The sequence below is a fragment of the Dromiciops gliroides genome, chromosome 2 (genome assembly GCF_019393635.1).
Source record: "Dromiciops gliroides isolate mDroGli1 chromosome 2, mDroGli1.pri, whole genome shotgun sequence".
Lineage (NCBI taxonomy): Eukaryota > Metazoa > Chordata > Mammalia > Microbiotheria > Microbiotheriidae > Dromiciops > Dromiciops gliroides.
Genome location: NC_057862.1, coordinates 274,760,975 through 274,783,621, shown reverse-complemented (window position 1 = coordinate 274,783,621; position 22,647 = coordinate 274,760,975). Strand labels below are relative to the sequence as shown.

At 34.6% G+C, this 22,647-nt stretch overlaps 1 protein-coding gene across 2 annotated transcripts in view; it reads left to right on the top strand.

Moving 5' to 3' along the window:
- The window catches only part of CGRRF1 (cell growth regulator with ring finger domain 1), a 64,791-nt gene extending 47,481 nt beyond the window's left edge, over positions 1-17,310 (top strand). For both annotated transcript variants that reach the window (XM_043988290.1, XM_043988291.1), the window contains exons 3-6: positions 6,442-6,619; positions 6,786-6,933; positions 12,237-12,344; positions 12,831-17,310. In XM_043988290.1, coding sequence (XP_043844225.1) covers positions 6,442-6,619; positions 6,786-6,933; positions 12,237-12,344; positions 12,831-13,166 — 770 coding nt within the window. In that variant the 3' untranslated portion in view covers positions 13,167-17,310. The remainder of the gene's footprint in view (positions 1-6,441; positions 6,620-6,785; positions 6,934-12,236; positions 12,345-12,830) is intronic.
- Positions 17,311-22,647: the final 5,337 nt, after the last annotated feature.

Genomic DNA, 22,647 nt, shown 5'->3' with positions numbered 1-22,647 from the left:
AGCTATATGGAGAATGGTTTGTTAATGGGAAAGTCTGGAGACAGGGACACTAGTTAGCAAGCTGTTATCATAGTCCAGGAGAGAGATGAGAAGGGCCTGAATGAGGGAGATGGCTAATGTGGAAGCAGAATTGGTAAGACTTAGCAGTTGCTTAAATATATAAGGTGAATGACAATGAAGAATTAAGTATGATCCCAAACTGGTAGACCTGGACAACTAGTAGGTGGTACCCTCAACAGAAACAGGAGAGGGAAAAGGGATTTGTTTTGAGGAAAACATAATGTTCTGTTTGGATTTGTTGAATTTGAAATAAGTACAGAACAATTATTTGGAAATGTCCAAAAGGCAGAAACATATGAATGAGAATGGTTTTTCAAATTCTAAGATGGTCAACTTTATTTTTTTTAATAGCAGATTAGCATATTTTAAAAGGAAGACTCTGCAAAGCTTTGGGACCATTTAGATACAGAGTACATTATTGTGAAATATGCTAGTTTTCTCATGCTATAGTATCTTGGAGGGTAATTGAGCTAAAAAAGAAATGCCATTTTTTCTAATGAAAATAATAGAAATAAAGCAAATTCACTTATTGACAAAAATTTCTTCCTAAAATTTGTATATTTGGCATTTTTGGAAAAAAATTAATACACAAGTCATTGCACAGACCTCAGAATCATATAATCATCCAGAGAGATAAAGTGACTAAATTTATGAAAAAAGATAGAATTGTGATGATAAATTTATCAAATAATTTTTTTATGCTTCCCAATTTACAAAATACTTGCTCTGCAAGTGAAATGGTAAAAATCATGACTTGGTTATTAGTCACTTATCCAATCTGCAGAAAGAATTTTCATTTTATTTAAAAAACAAATATTCTCTCAACATGAATGAATAAGGAACTATTTGTCTCAGATAAATGGTACATTTGGTCTTACACTATAGTCTGAAAAAGAACATTAGACTTATCTTGATATTACATTAAAATGAATGTTTGAACCCAAAAATCTTATTATCTTTTGGCTACACATGAATAAGCAGTTTTCTGATTGATCAAACAAAGCAATACAAATTTTACTACCTTATAGCACCTTATTTTTGTGAAACATGGTTTTCTGCTACAGCTATTATAAAGACAAAATATCTTTCTTGATTAATGGTTGAAAAAGAATTATGAGTAGCAGTATCACCATTGTCCTTGAATTTTTAGAAACCTTGCGCCAAAAACTCATCCCACCCATCACAATCATGTTACGTTTATTGTTTTATGAGTTATGACTATGAAAATTATAAGGGATGTTATTAACAACAATTATATGTTATTTTATTATGTATTTAAGATTATGTGGTATAATTGTAATAAATTCTTAATTGTATTTTCATAAAATGTTAGCCAAGAAAATTATTTGCTTAGGTTGTTTTATGAAAAGTGAAAGGAGAGGTGACTTTTTGTTGTTGTTAAAAGGGAGGGGTTTTTGCTACATGAGGCTGGTACTCTGGTACCACTGACCTCTGAAATCCTTTCTTACTGAAGGGAATCAATGTGGAACAAAGCAGGAAGTTCAGTTTTCAATACAAACCTTTCACTTGATGCATATATATTCTTAGATACTTGATTGGAATAGACTTTTATAGACTCAGCTTTTTCATTGTGGTACTTTCACGAATATTTTATTTTCAGTTCTGAATCAGATAGTATTGCCTAATAGGATTTTAACTTTCTTCTTTTCTTTCATCCTCTAACCTGTAAGCAGATGCATAGATGCAAAACAATAGCATCTAATTTATCTGTTTTGTAAGTGTTGAATGTGGAGGAGAAATCCACAAATAAAAATCCCTACCATTTTCACTTCAAGAAGGTAACAATGTTTTAATTGGCATTCATATCTCTAAAGCATGTCAGATTCTTGGCAATTCATTGTCTTTCTAAAATTCCATGGGACAGCTAGGTGGCACAGTAGATAAAGTACCAGCCATGGATTCAAGAGGACCTGAGGTCAAATTCGGCCTCAAACACTTGACACTTACTAGCTATGTGACCCTGGGCAAGGCACTTAAACCTCATTGCCCCCCCAAAAATTTTAAAATTGAAACTTTAAAATTCCAGAATAGCCAAAACAGTATTAAGGTTCATGGAATTTATGATAGACTTTATAGTGTGTACACTTTTTTTTAGAAAAGTGCTAATACTGCCTTTGTTGTGTCTTCATCCCACTCTCTCAGCACATGGAATATACTGAGCCTTGAGGAGGGACCAGCAGACCTTATTATCCTCCATGGCCCTGTGTCCTCTAGACTCTTAGGAATTACATGCCAGTGTACCCTAAGGACCCCTAGCAATCTTTCAGCTGTATCCTTGTGTGATTGGTCCTTTCTATCCCCACTGCAATTGAACCCTCCTGTATGTATTTCTCCCAAATAGAGTATGAAATCCTTGAGAGCACAGACTGTTTTGATGTTCTGTTTATATTCCTAGCAATTGGCATAGTGCTTAGTACAAAGTAAGCACTTAATAAATGTTTTTTTCATTCATTCATTCATTGTTTTAGTCCTTCATCTTTTTTTCCTCTATAGTATTCAAAGTACTTTTTAAGAAAAAGGACAAAAGTTTCCATTTTGGCATAGCATGATTTTTTCCTTGTATCCTTTAATTTTTTTCCTTTCCTTTCTCCATATGCTCATTTCTCTTCTTTCCTTCTCCCCATGTTTCCTCTCCTTCTCATCTTTTTTCTTGCATTGCCCTCTTCCTTTCCCTTTTTCTTTCATTTTCCTTTCACTCTGGTTTGCCTTTATTTTCCCTAAACATTTTTTGTATTGGTTTCCATTTTAGAAATAATATAAGACTCATACTTTTATTCTTTTCTATTCTACTCTTTCTCCATATAGTTTTATGTGTACACTTTCCTTACTTGCAGTCCCTTTCCATTTCCTTTTTCTTGTATATTTCTTTAATGTTTTCGTTTTTAGTTAACAAGCATTTCTTTTTCTCTTTCTTCTGCCTATTATTCCCCCTCCATTAAAATAAGCAAAAGGGAAACCCTTGTATGGTTCTGATGTGATTAGAGAAAAATAAGTAATTTAAAGTAAATATTTTCAGTCCTGTTAGTGGAATATTTCCCTATTTACTCAGTGGCTATGTTTGACTTTGGCTGGATTTTCATTTCCCGAATTTAAAATTGACTACTGAATACATGTAAAATCTTGAGACTGAATTCTGACCTGTGTAAAGTTAAAGACAGAATTTGGTCCATTTTTGCATGATTAGATCTTTAAAACTTCTGTATTTGAGTTTCTATCTATCTATAAATATTGAGATTAAGAGCAAAAAATTAATTTTTCTTGAAAGTATGGAAAGATATTCACTAGTTGACATTCTACAGAAACTCTAAATGGAAAAGGGATTCTCTCTCTTTATACATACACATACACACATATACTCACACCATATGAGGTTCTCTGCATGCCCTTATTTGTAGATTGCGTTGAATCCTAGAGCAATAAAGAACCTCTTATAAGAGATACCAGAACCTCTCAAAAGAGATTTACATAGTAATTAAAACAAATATCCAAGTTGTGAAGAATGCATATTTCCCAGATTACTAGGTGCCACTTAATAGTAAGACCTTTGAGATAGTACCTCAGTACCTACATCTTGGAGACTCAATATGAGCGATGAATTGAATAGTCAGAGAATAGTCAGCAAGTTATGGAGCAGCAATATCTCATCGGAATTAAAATTACAGATAAACCAAAGGAAAATGGAAAGAAATAGTGAATATTAGTAAATCAGGACATTATCAATCATAACTTTCATGGCCAAAGTCGCATAAAAGACACTAATATAATATGTGAACACAAAAGGCCAGTTGTCTTCAGAATGAGGATAACAGCCCAAATCTTGTACAATGAAATTTAAAGACTAGAAGAAGGTTCCCAGCATGTCAGTTACATCCTCTGTGGAAGAATTACATAGGATAAGAATAGAGCGATAGTTGTGGATAGAGAGATAGATCTGCAGATCAGTCTGCAGGTAGAGGGAGTAACTATTGATGGACCAGTGATTTCACTGAAGTATTGAAACATATTGTATCCTTTAAATATATACTTAAAAATTAAAATCTTGGGAGCAGCTATATGGCGCAGTGGATAAGGCACTGGCCCTGGATTCAGGAGTACCTGAGTTCAAATCCAGCCTCTGACACTTAACACTTACCAGCTGTGTGACGCTGGGCAAGTCACTTAACCCCAATTGCCTCACCAAAAAAAAAAAAAAAATTAAAATCTTAAGCAAGGACAATTTTTGCATTGATGACTTGCTAACTACAGTAATTTTTAATTAATAATATAAAAATATACTTAATACTCTGCTTAATTACATTTTCTTGACTAGAGGGAGCTCTGTGTGTGTGTGTGTGTGTATTAACACAACTGAGTTAAAATTCATTCTTTACTTTTCCATAAGAACATCTTTTCTACTAACCAGTATCTATTCTAAGGAAGGTTTGCTTGGTGTTAAAAAAAAATAATAATAATAAAAAGCTCCCTGATCCCATCATACAAAGTTTATAAGAAGAGAAAAATGGGCAGATTTTGAACTTCTAAGTAAAATCTTATTTTTTTTTTTTACTAGTTCCTTCTGTTTCCTCATTCTTTTTCAGAACCCGTTTATGTGGATCTTTTTCAATAGCCTGACCTTGGCCTTTTTCTTCTCTAACTCCCTTCCTCCTTTAGAAATCTCATTTACTTCTATTACTTCATCATCAACCTCTATGCAAATAAAGCTCAAATCTCTAGGGGGACCTTTCCTGAGCGCCTGACCCATACCTCAAATTGCTTACAGAAGATCTCTATCTAGATATTTCCTGGTAACTCTAAATAAATATTCCAAAGTCCAACTTTTCCTCCAAAAAATCTACTTCTGATATCCCATAATTGTTTTTGACACCGCCATTCATTGTCTCCCGTTTTTGTAACCTTTTTGTAAGTCTTTGATTTTTTTTCTCTCCTTAATCTCTCAGACCCTATCATTTAGTTATCAAGTACTGTCTGTTTCACTTCTGTGAGTCTCTTATATTTGTTACTTCTCCTCTATTTCCATTGTCACCACCATAGTAGAGCCCTTCATTGCTTCCTGACTTGATTTTTTTCAACAGCTTTCTAACAGATTCATCCTCCATTCTTTCCCTTGTGCAATATACACATCATATCCTCTTACCAGAATATTCTTTCTTATACATAGGTCAGATCCCATCCTTCCTCAAAATTCTCCAACATCTCCTTTATTCCTTAAATTCAAGATCATCTGAAATCTGGTACCATCCACCCTTTACATTCTAATATTACTAATATCCGTGTACTCTGTGCTCCAGCCAATCTCTCTGTCCTTCCTACCCTACAACACTTCTTATACTCTTTACCTTTTTCGTTTGTGCAATTCTCTGTGCCTGGAGTCTGTTAATTCCTATCCTTCTTTTAAAGCAGAATTCATATGCCACCTCCTCCCCTTCCCTGATTGATCCTCTCTCTCCTCCCTTCTCCCTCAAACTTTATATAGGACATTTGGTTTGTAACTCTCTAATGCACTTACCCACCAATACTGCAAACTGTAAGAAGACAGATTTGTCTTCTTTAGATTTTTTTATTTCTCTCAGAGCCTTGCACAGAGTCTTACACTTTGTAAATATTGCTTGAATAAATATGTTACTTAATTGTTTTGTTCAAGATGAATTATCTGATTGTAGTGCATATATAATTCTCACTTATATAGCACTTGAAGGTGTGTTTTCTTCAAAACAGCTCTATGAGGTTGTTAGTATAAATATTATTCACTATTTTTTTACAGATGGGTAAACTGAAGCTCAGAAGTAGGTTGTCCATAGTCACAACTAGCCCCTAAGTGTCAGACCCAGGAATACATATTCAAATATAAGGAAAACGTATTCTAGAAACAAGTATATATATTTTTTGCATCATATGCTGTTTTGGTTTATACATACCATTAGTGTGCACAAACAACAGTTGTCAATATTGCAGTACTTTTTTAAAAAAATGAGCCTTTCGAAAAACACTTGTGTTCATGAGTAGGACTTTCTACTGGGGGAAAAATAGTGGTAATTTTTCAAGCTTATCGCATGCAAATAATCCACTAGAGTTTACAGGTAGAGATTGTTACCTGAAATGAAGTTAATGGACTTCCCGTCCATCTTCTTTAAGACTCTGTGACAACATTTTATCTGTGGTGAAGAAATAGAACAAAAACAAGAACTCATAGCTTTTGGCCTTTTTCATTCAACTCAGGAAACACAAGCTTTGTACCAATTGCTAGAAGAGCTGACACTAACCTGTCCAGGAGAAGTGAAGAACTTTTCTCTTTCATAATGTATAATTACATTTAAGGATCTATTAGGTAATGGGTTTTTTTCTTTTTTCTTTTTTTTATAGATGGCATAGCATTAACACCTGATTGTATTGAAGAAAGCATCCTTACCTGCTACTGGGGTTGTGATGTTCAAGAACTGTATGAAGCACTGCAGAAGCACGTTTATGTCTCCAGAATAAATACTCCACAGGCACTAGAACATGCTATATATAGCAAATATGTCTATCGAGAACAACATTTGTATCCTTTTGATCTTATATATGATATATATTGTGAGCATTTGGGACTTTGAAATTGGTGGGTAAGATGAGACTTTGCTAAATTAGTTTTTCTCATTTTTAACTTATTATATATCTTTGTTTGCAATGGCAGTGGTTATTTTCCCTTTACATGTACAAAAAAAAAGTGTAAAGAAAAACAGCAAAGAAGAAAAATATTGTCAATTACCAAGTGATGCTAAAATTGAAGATTTTGGCATTGTTCCTAGATCTCAGTATCCACTGGTAGCACTTCTGACTTTAGCTGATGAAGATTCCCAAAGACTTTATGATATTGTAAGTAATTTTTTAAATTCCCATAGAACATTAATATGATGATGATTTTTAATTTTTATTTTGCTAAAATAAAAAGAACCCTTATTTTCACTCTTAAATTGAGGTAATTTCATTCCCCTTTGGAACTTGAATTCCTTTGAGTTTGGATTTGTTAAAATCACTTTGATATACTAAAATCTATTTGTGACATGTAATTATATGTTTGTAGCTTGCTTTTTTGGGGGGTACACTTTCCTTGAAGGTAAAATTTAAATGCAATTTTAGCATTCTTTTTCTGTTTTTGTTTTGTTTTGTTTGTGAGGCACTTAGGGTTAAGTGACTTGCCCAGAGTCACAAAGCTAGTAAGTGTCAAGTGTCTGAGTCCAGATTTGAACTCAGGTCCTCCTAACTCCAGGGCTGGTGCTCTATCTACTGCACCACCCAGATGCCCCTATTTTATTTAGCATTCTTTATCATTAAATTCAGATGGTTAGAACCCCTTATTTATTAGAATACTCTCAGTTTCTACATTCTTCCTTCTATATCAAGATGTGTCTATACTTCTTTGACTAACTTTGAATAACTTGACTAACCTTTTAGCCTTTGACTAACTTGAACCTGCCCATCAGTCTTCTCCTTCTCCCTCTCCTTTCCCTCAATTGCCATTTGAAATCAGGGAGCCCTAGAAATCCTAGTGAACTGTGTAACTAGCAGTTCTGGTAACTGGGGCAAGCACCATAGTCTTTAATGAAAAGGGGTCCCTTCTCCTTGCCAAGCCCAACTCCTTTACATGTATCTTTTATCCTATTCATTCCTATCTTCTCCAGCATATTGCCTCTACTGTTATCTCCTCCCTCTAATCTTTCATTTCTCTCCATCCTTACAATACCTTCATATGTTCTACTATCCCTGCTAGCTATCATTCTAAATTTCTCCTCCTGCCTTTTCTGGCTAAACTACTTGAGAAAGTAATCTGCAGTTGGTGCTTCCACTTCACCTCCTCTCATTCTCTTCTAAACCTTTGGCAATCTGGCCTTCAACCTGATCATTCAGTGGAAACTTCTGTCTGCAAAGATTTGGCAACTGATTAGATATGCAAGGTCAGGGAGAGTGAGGACTGGTTGCTGGCCCAAGGTTGTGAACCTGGGTGACCGAAAGGATTGTGGTGCCCTCCTCAGTAATTAGCAAGTTTGGAAGAGAAGTGGGTTTGGAGAAAAAGAAAATTTAATGATATCTCTGATCACTCATTCATGGCCTGTGCCACTCTTTGTTCCACCCCAAAAAAACTTGAGAAAGAAGCAGGGCTTTTACTGGTTATTGCCCTAGGGCATGAAACTTCTGGGAGCACCATAGCCAGGAGGTGATTAAGGAATGGGGGCAATGGTAGTGCTACCATTACATTAATGAGAAAGGAGGAGCCTAATGGCAGCTGCATAGCTGCTGCAGGTATATTGTAACTTCCTTGAGTGGCCAAGGCAGGGTTCAAAATGGGGAAGATTGGGAGGAAGGAAGACAGGGAGTGGGGGATGAAGTATTATGGAGGATTAAGGAAGATGAAGCTCATTCAATGATTATTTATTAATTATGTGGAATGCCCTGTACTTTGCATTAGAAAGACAAAGATGAAAAGTGACACAGTTCTTGTTCTCAATGAGCTTAATAAAAATAATGATAGGACAGGAGACAAAAAAAAAAAAAAAGGAAGATGAAGCTCTTTAACTGGCTGTTGAGGAGAGGGGAAGATGTGAGCTATCTTCCTGTCTTCTGATGGTTGATCACATAGTTCCCAGGCCATGTCCCGCACTTTGTAGACCACTATTCTAGAACATTGAACTAATAAGAGACCTAAGTTTTTAATTCAGACACTATTGGATATCTTGGAGCAATTATACCTGCCTCTGTCTCAAGAGGGATTAACAAGATTAATTATAATCATATAATAAGACATCAGTCTGTCAAGATATTTTGAGAACTGTTGAGTTGTAAAATATATTAGAAACAAAATTATCCTTCCACAGTTGTCATATTTTGACTCACAAAGTCAGTTAACCAAAATTTGATTTAATCACAAGACCTTCCAATACTACCTCCTTAATGAAGTCTTTCTTGCTAACTTCTCCATGCTCACCAACCAGGGAAAAATTGTAAATGATATCTCAATCAATTAACAAGCATTTATGGTTTACTTATTCCAGGCAAAGTACTAGTCCTAGGGTATATAAAGACAAAAATTAAAGCATTTCTCGCCTTCAAAAAGCTTACATTGTATCAGTAAAAACATGTATCCATAAAGTAAATACAGGATAATGGGAATACGGGGAGGCACTAGCAGATGAAACCTCCTACTACTCTTTGTATTACTCTTATAGAGCTTTTTATGATAGATGTTTGTGTACTTGCCTTAACCTGTCTGAAAGATCATAAGTTCTTTGAGGGCAAATATTTTATTTGTTTTTGTGACCTCCTTCCAAGTATGTATCATCTCCCACCTTACTAGTACTTAACAAAATATTGCTTTTTAACATATTGTTCATATACATTGCTTTTGAGAAGCATATCTCACTAGGCATGTACATTTGAATCATACCTGCCCAGTATGAACTTTTGGGGATCAATATTGGGCATATACAGAAATTTCTACAGTGCCTTATTTCCTTAGTTTTGCCTTGTTATCTTCACAGAAGACAATATCCCATCCTTCATGACTGTCTGAACCCAGCAACTCTTGGAAATTCCTCTTTACTATTTCATTTGGAGATGTAGAACTAAAAATGGTTTTGAATGTTCTTCATGTGACATAGTTGGTTTGCCCTAATCAACATTTTCAGTAAATATGGCATATGACTCTGCATGGACAGCATAGTCATACACATCAAGTTCTGTGTATGTTACTTGTTGGAAGTATAACCTGATTAGAACTTGCCTTCAAAGTATCATAAGATTATCAAAATGTAAGATATCAAAATAATCATAATGTTATCTTCAATTTAATCTGTATATAGCTTGTTGTACAAAGATGTTTGGTTATTGTCTCCCCACAAGACTGCAAACTCCTTGAGGACAGGGACTATTTGTTTTGTTTGTTTTTCTTTGTATTCCCAGTGCTTAACCAAGTGTTTAGCACATAGTAGGTGTTTAATAAATGCTAATTTGTTACTGACTTGACTATTTTGTCTCTAGTCATAAATTCTGTCTTAATTATAATGACCAATTTGTTAAAGTACTATGATAATTTTATTGGAATTCAGAAATAAGGAAGTGAAGTCTTTCATATGTGATTAGGAGTTATTAAAATAGCAACATGACAGAGGCCATTTTCACTTTTAAATTATATTGCTAATTATTTCCATTCATGTAAGATTCAAATGTAATATAAAAAGACTCAAAAAATATGGTTGACTACATCTATTATGTAGCCCAGGAGAACATGAATGAAAGGACTACTCTTCCTGGTTACTCTTGCTACTTTTTTTTCCTAAAAGAAGGAATGATATATCCCATTTCTCTCACTTCGCACATTAGTCATAGCATACAAAAGGCTTCCTACCATGTAGGCAGAAAGACCTAAGGAAGATGACCCCAAATCATTCCTGCTGGCTATAGTTCTATTGGGTGATGACCAAGTAAATTTTTTGCAAAAGCAACTAATTTTTTTTCCGGTTTTATGAACAGTTCTTAACATGCTTTGTCGTACATTAATCTCAAAATTGCCACATAATTCTATAGACATGAGAACAACCAATATTTGAATGCCTATCTTCTTTTTAAAATGTCAGAGCATACTGGTTCTATTTTTTTTAATCAATCAGATACTTGCCAACAACTGTTGTTCATATGCAATCAGTCTGTTCCTTCTCCATTGCTTGGTTATCATATTTTTGAAGTCTAAAATATTGGCAATCTTAGTTAAACTAGGACCTCTGAACACTCATTTTAATTATATCTATGTTAAAAATAGCATAAGATGTGCCTCATTGAAAACAGTCTTCTATTTCATTTCAAGATAGTAGACTACAATATGTATTGAACCAAATGGTATAAGCAGGCTGTGACATATTGTCAAGGCTGGCCTCTGTACGAAAGAGGTGTAAAAGACATCATCAGGAACGTATATTTGACTAAGGAGATGGGCTAGTCACATAGCAAGAGTGAGAGATAACAGATAGCCTAAACATTATACACAAAATACTAAAAGCCAAAGGAAAGCCTCCAGCACATTGGATACATCTCTTATGAAGAATTTCTGGAAAGACATGGACAAGATTCTTATAGAACAAGAGGACACGAATGATTTGTGATATGAATGCAGGAAGTACTGATGCCAGTGAAATCACAGATTCCTTGAAACTTTGAGGCATTGAAGTGTATCGTGATTTACTCGAACAGTATAACAAATTTGGCCAAATTAATGAATTCCTTCATTATTGTAAAATAGATGTGCAAAATACTGGTTTTAACAGGTTTTTTTTTTTAGGAATGTTACAATCTCTTAACAGGAGCCAACGCTGTTTAAATATTATACTTTCATATTTCCTTAATCTTTGTTGACTTTTCTTCTGAGAACAAAACTCACAGTTTCTTGTAGTGAGGTAGAGAAACTCCCATCATTAGGAGTGATTATAACTTCTCTCTTATCTATGTGGTTGTGATATTTACTTGCCATAAGACGAATTATATTCTCTGAAGTTTTGTGATTCGATTCCTTATCTATGAAATCTATTGCTTTCTTCCTTTAAAAATATTGGTTGTGTTCTTAAAAAAAATATTGACAGTTCATGGATTTTATATTTAATTTTAGGGGATATAATTCTTTTTAAAACATTTGTGAAATATTAATACTATTAATAGTCAGCATTTATATAGCATTTTAAGGCTTGCAAAGTGCTTTACAAATATTATCTCATTTTGTCCTCCAACAACCCTGGGAAGTAGGTGCTATTATTATTCCCATTTTACAGAGAAGAAACTTAGGCAGAGATTAAGTGACTTGCCCAGGATCACAGAGCTAGTAAATTGTCAGAAGCCAGATTTCAGATTTTCTGATTTCAAGTCCAGCATTCTATGCACTATACAAAAAGCCCCAACATTAACCAGGTCTTTTTAAGCTAATTTACAATAACATATTTATCAAAAAGGTTTAAGTACAATTAAAAAATAATATAGGAAGAGGTAATTACTTTCCAAAGAAAGACTTATTAGTAAGTCACTAACTTGGAGTACTTCTGATTTATCTTCATCTTAATTTTATTTTTGTTGTATTTGTTTCCCTGCATATGTAGAATGATGCAAATAGGAAGTAAAATACTAACTGATTTTGCTTTTAGATCTCAATGGTGACTGTGATTCATATTCCTGATAAGAAATACAAACTTTCCTGCAGAATATTATATCAGTATGTACTACTGGCTCAAGGCCAATTCCATGACCTTAAGGTAAGCTGTGTCTTATATATAATCTTTTCTTTTTGTCTTCAAGAGTAGCAGAATAATGATTTAAAATAGATCATTGAGTCTTACAGTAAGTACATTATTTCAGTAGTAGTTTCATGGTAAATTTTGTGAGTCAAATTTTTGATATGAAGTTTATTCTCATTTGATACATGTGCCCACTGTTGATGTTATTAGCAGCATTATCTATGTGCCTAGGTTAAAATAACAATAGACGTTTTAGAGGGAAAAGATCTGATGTATATGCAATCCAATCACCAAAAATATAAGAAATTAACTATGAAGTTTTGAGATCTACTTTGAGAAAGAAATAATCTCCCACATTTCCTTTTCATTTCTTCCTACCTATGAATTCAACCTTTCCTTGACCTTACTAAGTCATAATTAGTTTTGGCTACCTCTTATAACCTTTGACTATAAATACTGAATTCAATTTATAATCATATTTAAATCTATTTATTTGCTCTTTAGCAACTTTTCATGTCTGCAAATAGTAATACGCCATCATTGAGTAATTCCTCTCCAGAAGAGCAAAGTACTGACAGACATTTGTTGGAAAAAGCTGGACTGGCTGAAAGCGAAGTGGAACAATATGAAGAAAATAGCAAAGACTGTGTTGTTTGCCAGAACGGGAAGGTGAATTGGGTACTCTTGCCGTGTAGACACACATGCTTGTGTGATGGCTGTGTTAAGTATTTTCAGCAGTGCCCTATGTGTAGACAATTTGTCCACGAATATTTTGCACTCTGCAATCAAAAAGAACAAGATAAAGAAACACCAAAAAGTGAAGGGACGGTAACTTCTTAAAGATTTTGTCTACTGAAGATGGAGACAGTTTTTTTGCTTTAAATCAGTCATAATTTAAAGTCTGTGCAGTATTGCTGGTAAGTGATAAGAATTACTTTCTAACTTCATATTTGTACAGTGCATTTGTAATATAAACTGTGTTCATTCTACTCAATATGTCTATCAGAATAGAAGTCACCTGCAGTGTTACATAAAAATTACAGCTTTTTTGAAATATATAAATGTTAACTTCCTGTAGTGTTAAATCATTCTTTAAAGAGACACATCTAAAACTTAGAGGGAAAATAGAGAATGTTAAATTTTCTTTCATTAACACATTTTTTTTCTTTAATGTGCAATTAGGAAAAAATTTTGCATAAATAATTGTATACTTAGGTTATATGAAAGAAGAATAGAATGGCATTCTAAACCTTGCCAAATCTTTTTCCTAAAAGTTGGTTAGCTTTTAGATATACCTCTATGTTTGCACTTGAAATGTAACTGATATTCATACATGTATAATTATACGCAGAAATCAGTTTTTAAATGCAGGTTCTACATTAGAAATACAGTATTCTATATTTAAGTGTTTTCATTGTATCAGGTATTAATATTCATGAACCAGATATGAAACTTGAGCAATGAAATAATTTCTTTAAGAAAATATCAGAATATCAGAATGACACATTGATAAGATGGACAGTGTGATTATTAATGTAAATCTTTTATTTTCTGTAAGAGTTGAGATGCATTACTTCACTTTTGTTCCTCTATAGTCTATCTACAACAGAATAGATTTTGAAGGCACCAAAATGCACCTAAAGAAGAAATAAAAATTAATATTGTGTGTTTTTTTCCCTAATAAATCCCAAGCCCTTCTGAAAGATAAGTATTTTGGTTCATTTGTTGACTTTTCTGTTTAAAAGGTAATAATGCCAAGTGAGCTGGTTTCATCATTACTGTAAAGATAAAGCAGAGCTTCCAGGGTCCTTAATGAAGACTTCCCATTGCAGATTAGAACAAGAAGAAAAAATAGACCTTGTGAGCAACTCGGCTATAGATACCATCCAGGGACACACTTAAGCTTGACATTTATTATGTATACAAAGTCCCATTAAAAAAAAAAAACAACACCCCAAAATGAGATGAGACCATCTATATCCATAAAGTACCTGTCTAAATTTCATAAATGCTGGATCCTCTTCACTTTAGTCTTAAAGGTCTGGTTTATGATCCAACAGCACTTGTCTTACTGATTCCATATGCACATCACCCTTCCTGCATTCACATGGCCACCACACCAGTTTAGGCCTTTATCACATTTCATCTGAACCATTGTAATAGCCTCCTAATTGGTCCCTCTGCCTTACATCTTTAGCCTTTACAAGTCATCCTCCACACAGTTGCCAAAATCACCATATTACTCCCCTAGTCAAGAACCTATTGTTTTTAGTATATTATATAAACTCAGCGTGTCATTTAAAGCTCTTCACAAATCAGACTTTATTATTCCCCTTCATATTCCTCGTTTCATACAAACCAGCCTGTGTGCTTTTCCATGAACTTGGCAATCTGTTTCCTACTTTGCACAGGCTATCTTCAAGCTCTTCACTTCCACCTCCTAGAATGTGCCCATCTCCCTTCAAAACTGACATCATGGAAGCATTTTTGTCCATTGGTTGCTAATGCTTTCTCCTTCCTTAATATGTATGTGCTAACCTAGTTACATGTTTAATAAATTAACAACATTTCATTAAGTACTTATTCTGTGCCAAATGCTATGTTAGGTGCTGGAGATACAGAGACAGTGAATGAAACAATCCCTATTCACAAGGACTTTACATTTTAATGGGGAAGACAAGTTATAGAATAAATACAAATAAAACACGTAATATTTATAAATGTTTTATCCCCACAATAAATTCCTCAGGGAAATCTTGTCTTTGTAGCCCCTTTACCCAGCATAGTGTCATATACATAGAAAGCACTCAATAAATATGAGTTCAGTTGGATTATAGTTCCCTTCATTACATGCTTCAGGAATAATGAGCCCTAATCTGAGTCAAGTAGGAGCAATTACAAGAGTAGAAACCAAGACAAAACTAACTAGTCCACTCTTTAAACGTATATTATTTATTAAATGCCTTCTGTGTATAGAGTGCTGGTCCTAGATCTTTGGAGAAATTCAAAGTTTAGAGAAAATGTTTGCTGCCCTTAAGAAGGATAGTAGAATCTATGTGAACAACAATATGCAAACAAAATGGAGAGGTTTTTCAGTGATGGGTGTGAGTGATTCTATGATATTAACCTTTTATGTGAAATCTAGGTATAACAGCATTATGGAAGGGAAAGATGGAGCTCTGACTGTTCATTTGACTTAGCAATAGGCAACTTGTCAATGTCTCTCTTTTTTTTTTTTTTTTGTGGGGCAATGAGGGTTAAGTGACTTGCCCAGGGTCACACAGCTAGTAAGCGTCAAGTATCTAAGGCTGGATTTGAAATGAGGTCCTCCTGAATCCAGGGCCGGTGCTTTATCCACTGCGCCACCTAGCTGCCCCTTTGTCAATGTCTCTTAAGAGAAACCCTTCAAGCCCTAGTCCTGCAAGTAGACTATTAACGTGGTTTCATGGCAAATAAGATGATTTTTTTTGTCATGTTTCAAAGGAAACCTAGAGCAATATTGTGTTTTTCTTTCAGTACTCTTTAGTGCTTTATATCAGAACTCCATTCCATCTGGGTGAAGACTTTTAAATATACTAGAATATAGATAATAATGCTGACAAAGATAAAATATAGATCTTACAACTGTAAAAGTAAGTATTGTGTTGGTGAGAGAATAGATATGGAAGACCACATGTGACCAGACAAGTGAGTCCCTGTCTGACCAGGCAAGTTGAGTGTCTGTGCTTCAGATTTAAAATGAAGTGAGACAATTCATAGTCCATCTAACAGTTAACAAAAGGACATCTACTTAGCCATATCAGGGGATGGACATTCAGAGGAGGGAAAAGATATTCATCCAGGATATAGTCTTGATTTATCTGAATGCAGCTCTCCTATATTGATATTGGTCATTCAGAGGGCTGAGGGAAGAACTCAATCCCATCATGCCCTGACTGTTTTTCTGTTCCAGCTACCAGGAAGCAAATTTGACACCTAAGCCTTAGTTTGAATACTTAATGAAGGAAAAACTAACTTAACGTGTAAGGGTAGGACCTTAGGAAAAGCAAGTCTAGCTTATGTGCCAGAACCCTAAACAATATTGTTCCTATCACAAGAGGGATGCAATAATGATTAAAAGATTAAGCCAGGAATTAGGAAAGCCTTAGTTTTAGTCCTAGCTCTGCCATTATTTACTTATGTGATCCTTGCAGATTCAACTGAAATGTTATAAACAAAATGTATTTAATAAAATATTTTTATTCATCTAACATTTCTTTTATTTTCTTTATCCATAAGGTGGGAAGGGTAATAGCCACCCTGTCTACCTGACAGAATTACATAATTTTTTTTTAAAAGGTACCATTTTAAATTCATGTTTTGGATTGTACTATATAACCTATGGCAAATTGCATGCTGTCTTTGGGTGGGGTGAGGTAGGGAGGGGGAAAAATTTGGAATTCAGAATCTTACAAAAAAGAATGTAGAAAACTATATCTACATATAATTGGGAAAAAAATACTATTAAGATGGGGGGGAATTTTTAAACATTTAGAAAAAGCCAACAAAACAACAAGAGAAAGGCAGTTAGGCATCATAGTAGATAGAGTGCTAGGCCTTGTGTTAGGAAGATTCGAGTTCAAAATCTGTCTCAGACACTTAGCTAGCTATGTGACCCTAGACAAGACACTTAACCTCTGTTTGCCTGTTTCCTCAATAATAAAGTTCCCACCCCACAGAGTTGTGAGAATCACAAGATCATATTTGTAAAATAATAAGGCATGTACTAGATGCTATATAAATGCTTATTGCCTTCCCCCCCTACACCATGAAAAAAAAAACCATTATTGGAAGGTCACTTTCATTCTTTTTGTAAATAGGAGGGAGATTGTGTTTGTAGAATCTACTCTTATCCATTTTTAGTTATGGCTTTTGCTTCTGTTTTTCTTTGTGCTAAGGAAAGATTACATGGGAGGGATGAAGTTGTGATATCTGTAACTGTCTTCAGTGAAAAAAATAAAATTCAACAATAAAAGAAATAAATACATGTTTTTATATTGTCTGCTGATGCTTAGCCAATAGAAGGAAAGACTCAGAGGGTACATGATAGATGTTTTCAAATAAATAAAAAAGTCTGACATGGAATAGGGATGAGATTCATTCTACTTGGCCTCAGAAAGCATAACTAGGAACAACAGATAGAAATGATAGAGTTTCAGGTTTCTGTTTGATATAAGGAAAAAATTCCTAATAATCAGAGCTCTTTCAAAATGAAATAGGCTAAGCCAAGATGTCAGAGAGAAGCCAGGAAGTTGCTGGAGCTTTCCCGTGTTTCCCTCAAAAACAACATTAAATCAAGACTCTAAACAGATTCTGGAACTACAGAACCTACAAAAAGAGAGACACTGTCCTCCTACTTGAGATAATTTAGAAGACTTCAGGAAAGGTCTGTCACACCTGGATGAAAGGGGAGGGTGGCTCAGCACTGCTCTGCTCAGCTGGCAGCTCAGTTCAGTACAACTTAGCTCAGTGGGCAGCTCGAAACTGTTGCAACGTGACACAGCTCAGAGTGGGGCAGCTGAGAACAGTAAGAAGCTTGCAACAGTGAGCCAACTTCAACTTTGTAAGTTTAAAAATAGGCTACAACATGAGTAAGAAACAAAAAAGGACCCTTACCATTGACAGCTTCTATGGCGAAAGGGAAGATCAAAACTCAAACTTAAAAGACTTTGTCAAAATGCCTACAAGTGAAGACTCAAGTGGGAAGATGATCTTGTCTCAAGACCAAAAAGCCTTCTTTGAAGAGCTCAAAAAGGCTTTTAAAAACTAAATGAGAGGGATGGCTAGGTGGCGCAGTGGATAAAGCACCGGCCCTGGATTCAGGAGTTCCTGAGTTCAAATCCGGCCTCAGACACTTGACAGTTACTAGCTGTGTGACCGTGGGCAAGTCACTTAACCCCCATTGCCCCGCAAAAAAACCCAAAAAACAAAAAAACCCTAAATGAGAGAGGTAGAAGAAAAAAGGGAAAAAGAAATGAGAAAAAATCAGTTACACTGCAAAAAGAAGCACAAAAATTGACTGAGGAAAACAATTCCTTAAAAAAAAATACAGTTGGCCAAATGGAAGGAAAAAAATGGGTAAATGGGAGAAAAAAAATGGCCAAATGGAAAAAGAGGTGCAAAAGCTTACTAAGGAAAATAATACCTTAAAAATTAAAATTGGGAAAAAAATTTAAATTGGGCAGATGGAAGCTAATAACTCCATGAGACACCAAGAATCTGTCAGTCAGAATCAAAAGACTGAAAAAATAGAAGAAAATGTGAAATACCTCATTGGAAAAACAACTGACCTGGGAAATAGATTCAGGAAAGATAATCTGACAATTATTGGGCTACCTGAAAGCCATGATCAAGAAAAGAGTCTAGACACCATATTCCAGGAAATTATCAAGGAAAACTGCCCTGAAATTGTAGAATCAGAGGATAAAATGATCATTGAAAGAATCCACTGATCACCTCCTGAAAGAGACCCCAAAAGGAAAATTTCAAGAAATATTATAGCCAAACTCCAGAATTATCAGCTGAAGGAGAAAATACTCCAAGCAGCCAGAAAGAAACCATTTAAATACCATGGAGCCACAGTCAGGATTGCACAGGACCTGGCAGCTTCAACATTAAAGGATCGCAGGGCTTAGAATATGATATACAGGAAGGCAAAGGAGCTTGGATTACAACCCATAATCAACTACCCAGCAAAACTGAGCATTCTCTTGGATCTTATCAGCTTTTTTTTTGGGGGGGGGGCTTCCTTTTCACACTCTTGACTCATTTGGAGTTTGTAGCTAACTAAAAAACACCCAGGACTTTTTCATATGAACTGTTGTCTAGTAATTTATCCTCATTGTATACTTGAAGTTGATTTTGCAACCTGAGTGTAAAACTTTATATTTATCTCTATTAAATTTTGTCTTCATAGGTCCAATATTTCAGCCCCTCAAGATCTTTTTGAATCTTGATTGTCATCTAATATTTTACTGTCATCTGGATGCTTGATAAGCATGCCTTCTACCAAGTCATTGTTAAAAATGCCAAATAGCCAGAAACAAAGTACAAATCCCTGAAATGCAACAACCATAGACTTCTCTCACTGACATAAAACTGTTAGTGACTACTCTTTGGGTATGTTTATTCAAGCAGATGCAGATATTCCTGAATGTATTATCATATAACCCCTATACCTCCATCTTTTCTACAAGTATAGCATTAGTATAGTTTCGTTGACCTAAGTATATTATGCCAACAGAGTTTCCTTTTTGAAAAATTTTTAATAACTATCAAAAGAAAAGAAAATGAGATTGACCTGTGTTACAACTCCCTAATAATCATTTTGTCTTATTCTTACCAGTCCATGGAAGGAGAAACAGACACAAGTAGTTTTGTCTTATCTCTCTCTCCATAGTATTGTTCTGTTTATGCTGAGCAGTGTCCCTAGCTATTCTCTGATTCTTCTCTTGCCCTTCCAAAAGCTAAAAAGTCTTTCTTTGTTTTAAATGTGATTGAGGTCCTACATCATTGTGTTTAGACAGCCTTCTGTTTCTCTTCCTTATTAGAATTTTATGTTTGTATTTTTGACATTTTATTCTTAAGAGCTCCCCATTCCTTTTGTATTAACCTTCTGTAGAATTTTTGGCCATGGTATCTTATATATGCTTCCTCAGAATCTTTGAAAACTATTCCACCAATTCTTAAGCAATAACTAGAAAAGATCATGAAATCAAATAGATAATTTTCATTACATGAAATTTAAAAATATTTATACTTATACAGCACTAATTAAGCAAAGTTATGGGACTTATTCCTATAAGTAAAAGATACGTGAGATCATCCATATTTAGTTATAGGTCACTACTTAGACTTCTACTTGTTTCATATTTAATCTTATCCTGAGTTTAAGGGTAATTTGGGGTATGTTCATATATTTTCTTAGTAATTAATAAAAGTTTCAATATATCTTTAATCAACTACACACAGGGTTACTACCTCAGCTCACCAAACACTATTTATTTAATAAACTGGATAAACTTCTTTTCCCATAGTAGTGCTCATATCTTTCTATAAATTTACTTAATATTCTAGATTTAAATATTAGTTAATAAATATATATGATTTAATGAGAATGAAATCAGTATCCAAGACACATAATTATATACAATATTTTAGCTATAAGAAAGACCACAGTCAGAATCACCTAAGAGCCTCACTATAATAACAAATGGCTTCTCTTTACTTCTTTGACCTCACAACTTTGGTTCATTCAGCAAAGAAAATCTTCTTAAGAATCTTCTTCATAGGGGCAGCTAGGTGGCGCAGTGATAGAGCACCAGCCCTGGAGTCAGGAGTACCTGAGTTCAAATCCGGTCTCAGACACTTCACACTTACTAGCTGTGTGACCCTGGGCAAGTCACTTAACCCCAATTGCCTCACTTTAAAAAAAAAAAAAGAATCTTCTTCATAAAATAAAAATTACAATATTTTCGTGAAGACAAAATCTCTATCTTTTTTCTCTCTGTCTTCTCTAGCTTATCTCTAGCTGGAGACAATTAGATGCCACTTTGGATAGCATTCTGGGCCTGGAGTCTGGAAGTCCTGCATTAAAATCCAACCCCAGACACTTGTTAGCCATGTGACCTAGGGGAAGTCCCTTAACTTCTATTATCTTCAGCTGTAAAATAAGAATAATTATAGCAATGACCAACCAGGATTGTTTTGAGGATCAGACAAGATATTTACAGAATGTATAGCACAGTGCATTAGTAGATGCCATATAAATTGCTAGTTATTATTATTATTATTATTATTGGCCATGAAAAGGAAAGAGTATCTTCAGTTTTTCACTCTAACCAGTCTCTTTTAGGACTCATTCTTCTTAAAATTCTCTTTTTGATGTATTTTTGCAAAATAACAGTTGACCATTCTAACATAAAAGCAGTTTCTCATCTTTATTCTCTCTGTCTTCTCCTAGCTTATCTCAAAGATGGTCCTAGATCAAAGTTAAACCCACACATATTCCTTAAGTACATAGGAAGACATACCTAGAATAGGCCAAGAGTAACTTCTAGCTTCTCTGCTTTCTTTAGATTCTGTAGGAGAGGCTTTTCTGGGCAACCAGGTAGCTTAGTGAATAGAATGCTGGGCCTGAAATGAAGAAGACTCATCTTTCTGAGTTCACATTTGGCCTCAGACATTTACCAGCAAGTCATTTAACTTTGCCTCAGTTTTCTCATATGTAAAATGAGCTGGAGAAGGAAATGGCAAACCATTCCAATGTCTTCACCAAAAAACCCTCAAATGGGGTCATGAAGAGTTAGACAATTGGAAACAACTGAATGACAAAAAGAAGAGAGGCTTTAGAAACAGGAATTACATTTTTCCCCCTGACCAAAATTTTTCAGTCCCTTGAAAATCATTTGAGTGTACATCACTTGCACATTAGTTTAAATATTGGAAGAAGCTAAGTGGTCCTGATAGTCTTAAAAGAAATAGAGTGAGAGGAGTCAGGAAGACAGGAATGACTCTGGGCAAGACAATCTTTCTGTGTCTTAGTATCCTTATCTGTAAAATGGGAATATAATAGCACCTACTTGTCAGAGTTGTTTTGAGGATCAAATGAATTAACATATATGAAGTGCTTTGCAAAACTTAAAAGTTCTATATAAATGCTAGATATTATTGTTTTTAAAAAAATATACAGTTCAAAGCACCAATTGACAGTTTTAAATAAGGAGGAAATAACATCATTATTAACAATAAAAAGTAAATAGACACATATATAACATTAAAAACTGCACAAGAACATATATACTTCAATAAATAAAATATAGCTGAAAAAATAACACTTCTTCTGCAAGCTAATCTATAGATAGGATAGTACTTATTCTCTTGATGTAATGTTCTTTCTACATTTGTATCTAAGTACCATGATGTTACGAGCTCATTACTAGCATTTTAAAATTTTGTGGCTTGTTTCTTTACTAGAAGGAACAGCTATGGGCTTATCTCACCCCTATTTGGACTTGTACCATATTTTAAGGCTATTTCCAGCCCATACTGCTCTATGAATACTTCTCTCCTCTGCTTTCCAATTCCCTTTTGAGTGTGTTGTCTTCCTTCATTAGAACATAAGCTGGGAGCAGCTAGGTGGCACAGTGGATAAAGTACCAGCCCTGGATTCAGGAGGACCTGAGTTCAAATCTGGCCTCAGACACTTGACACTTACCAGCTGTGTGACTATGAGCAAGTCACTTAACCCTCATTGCCCCCACAAAAAGAAAGAAAGAAAGGA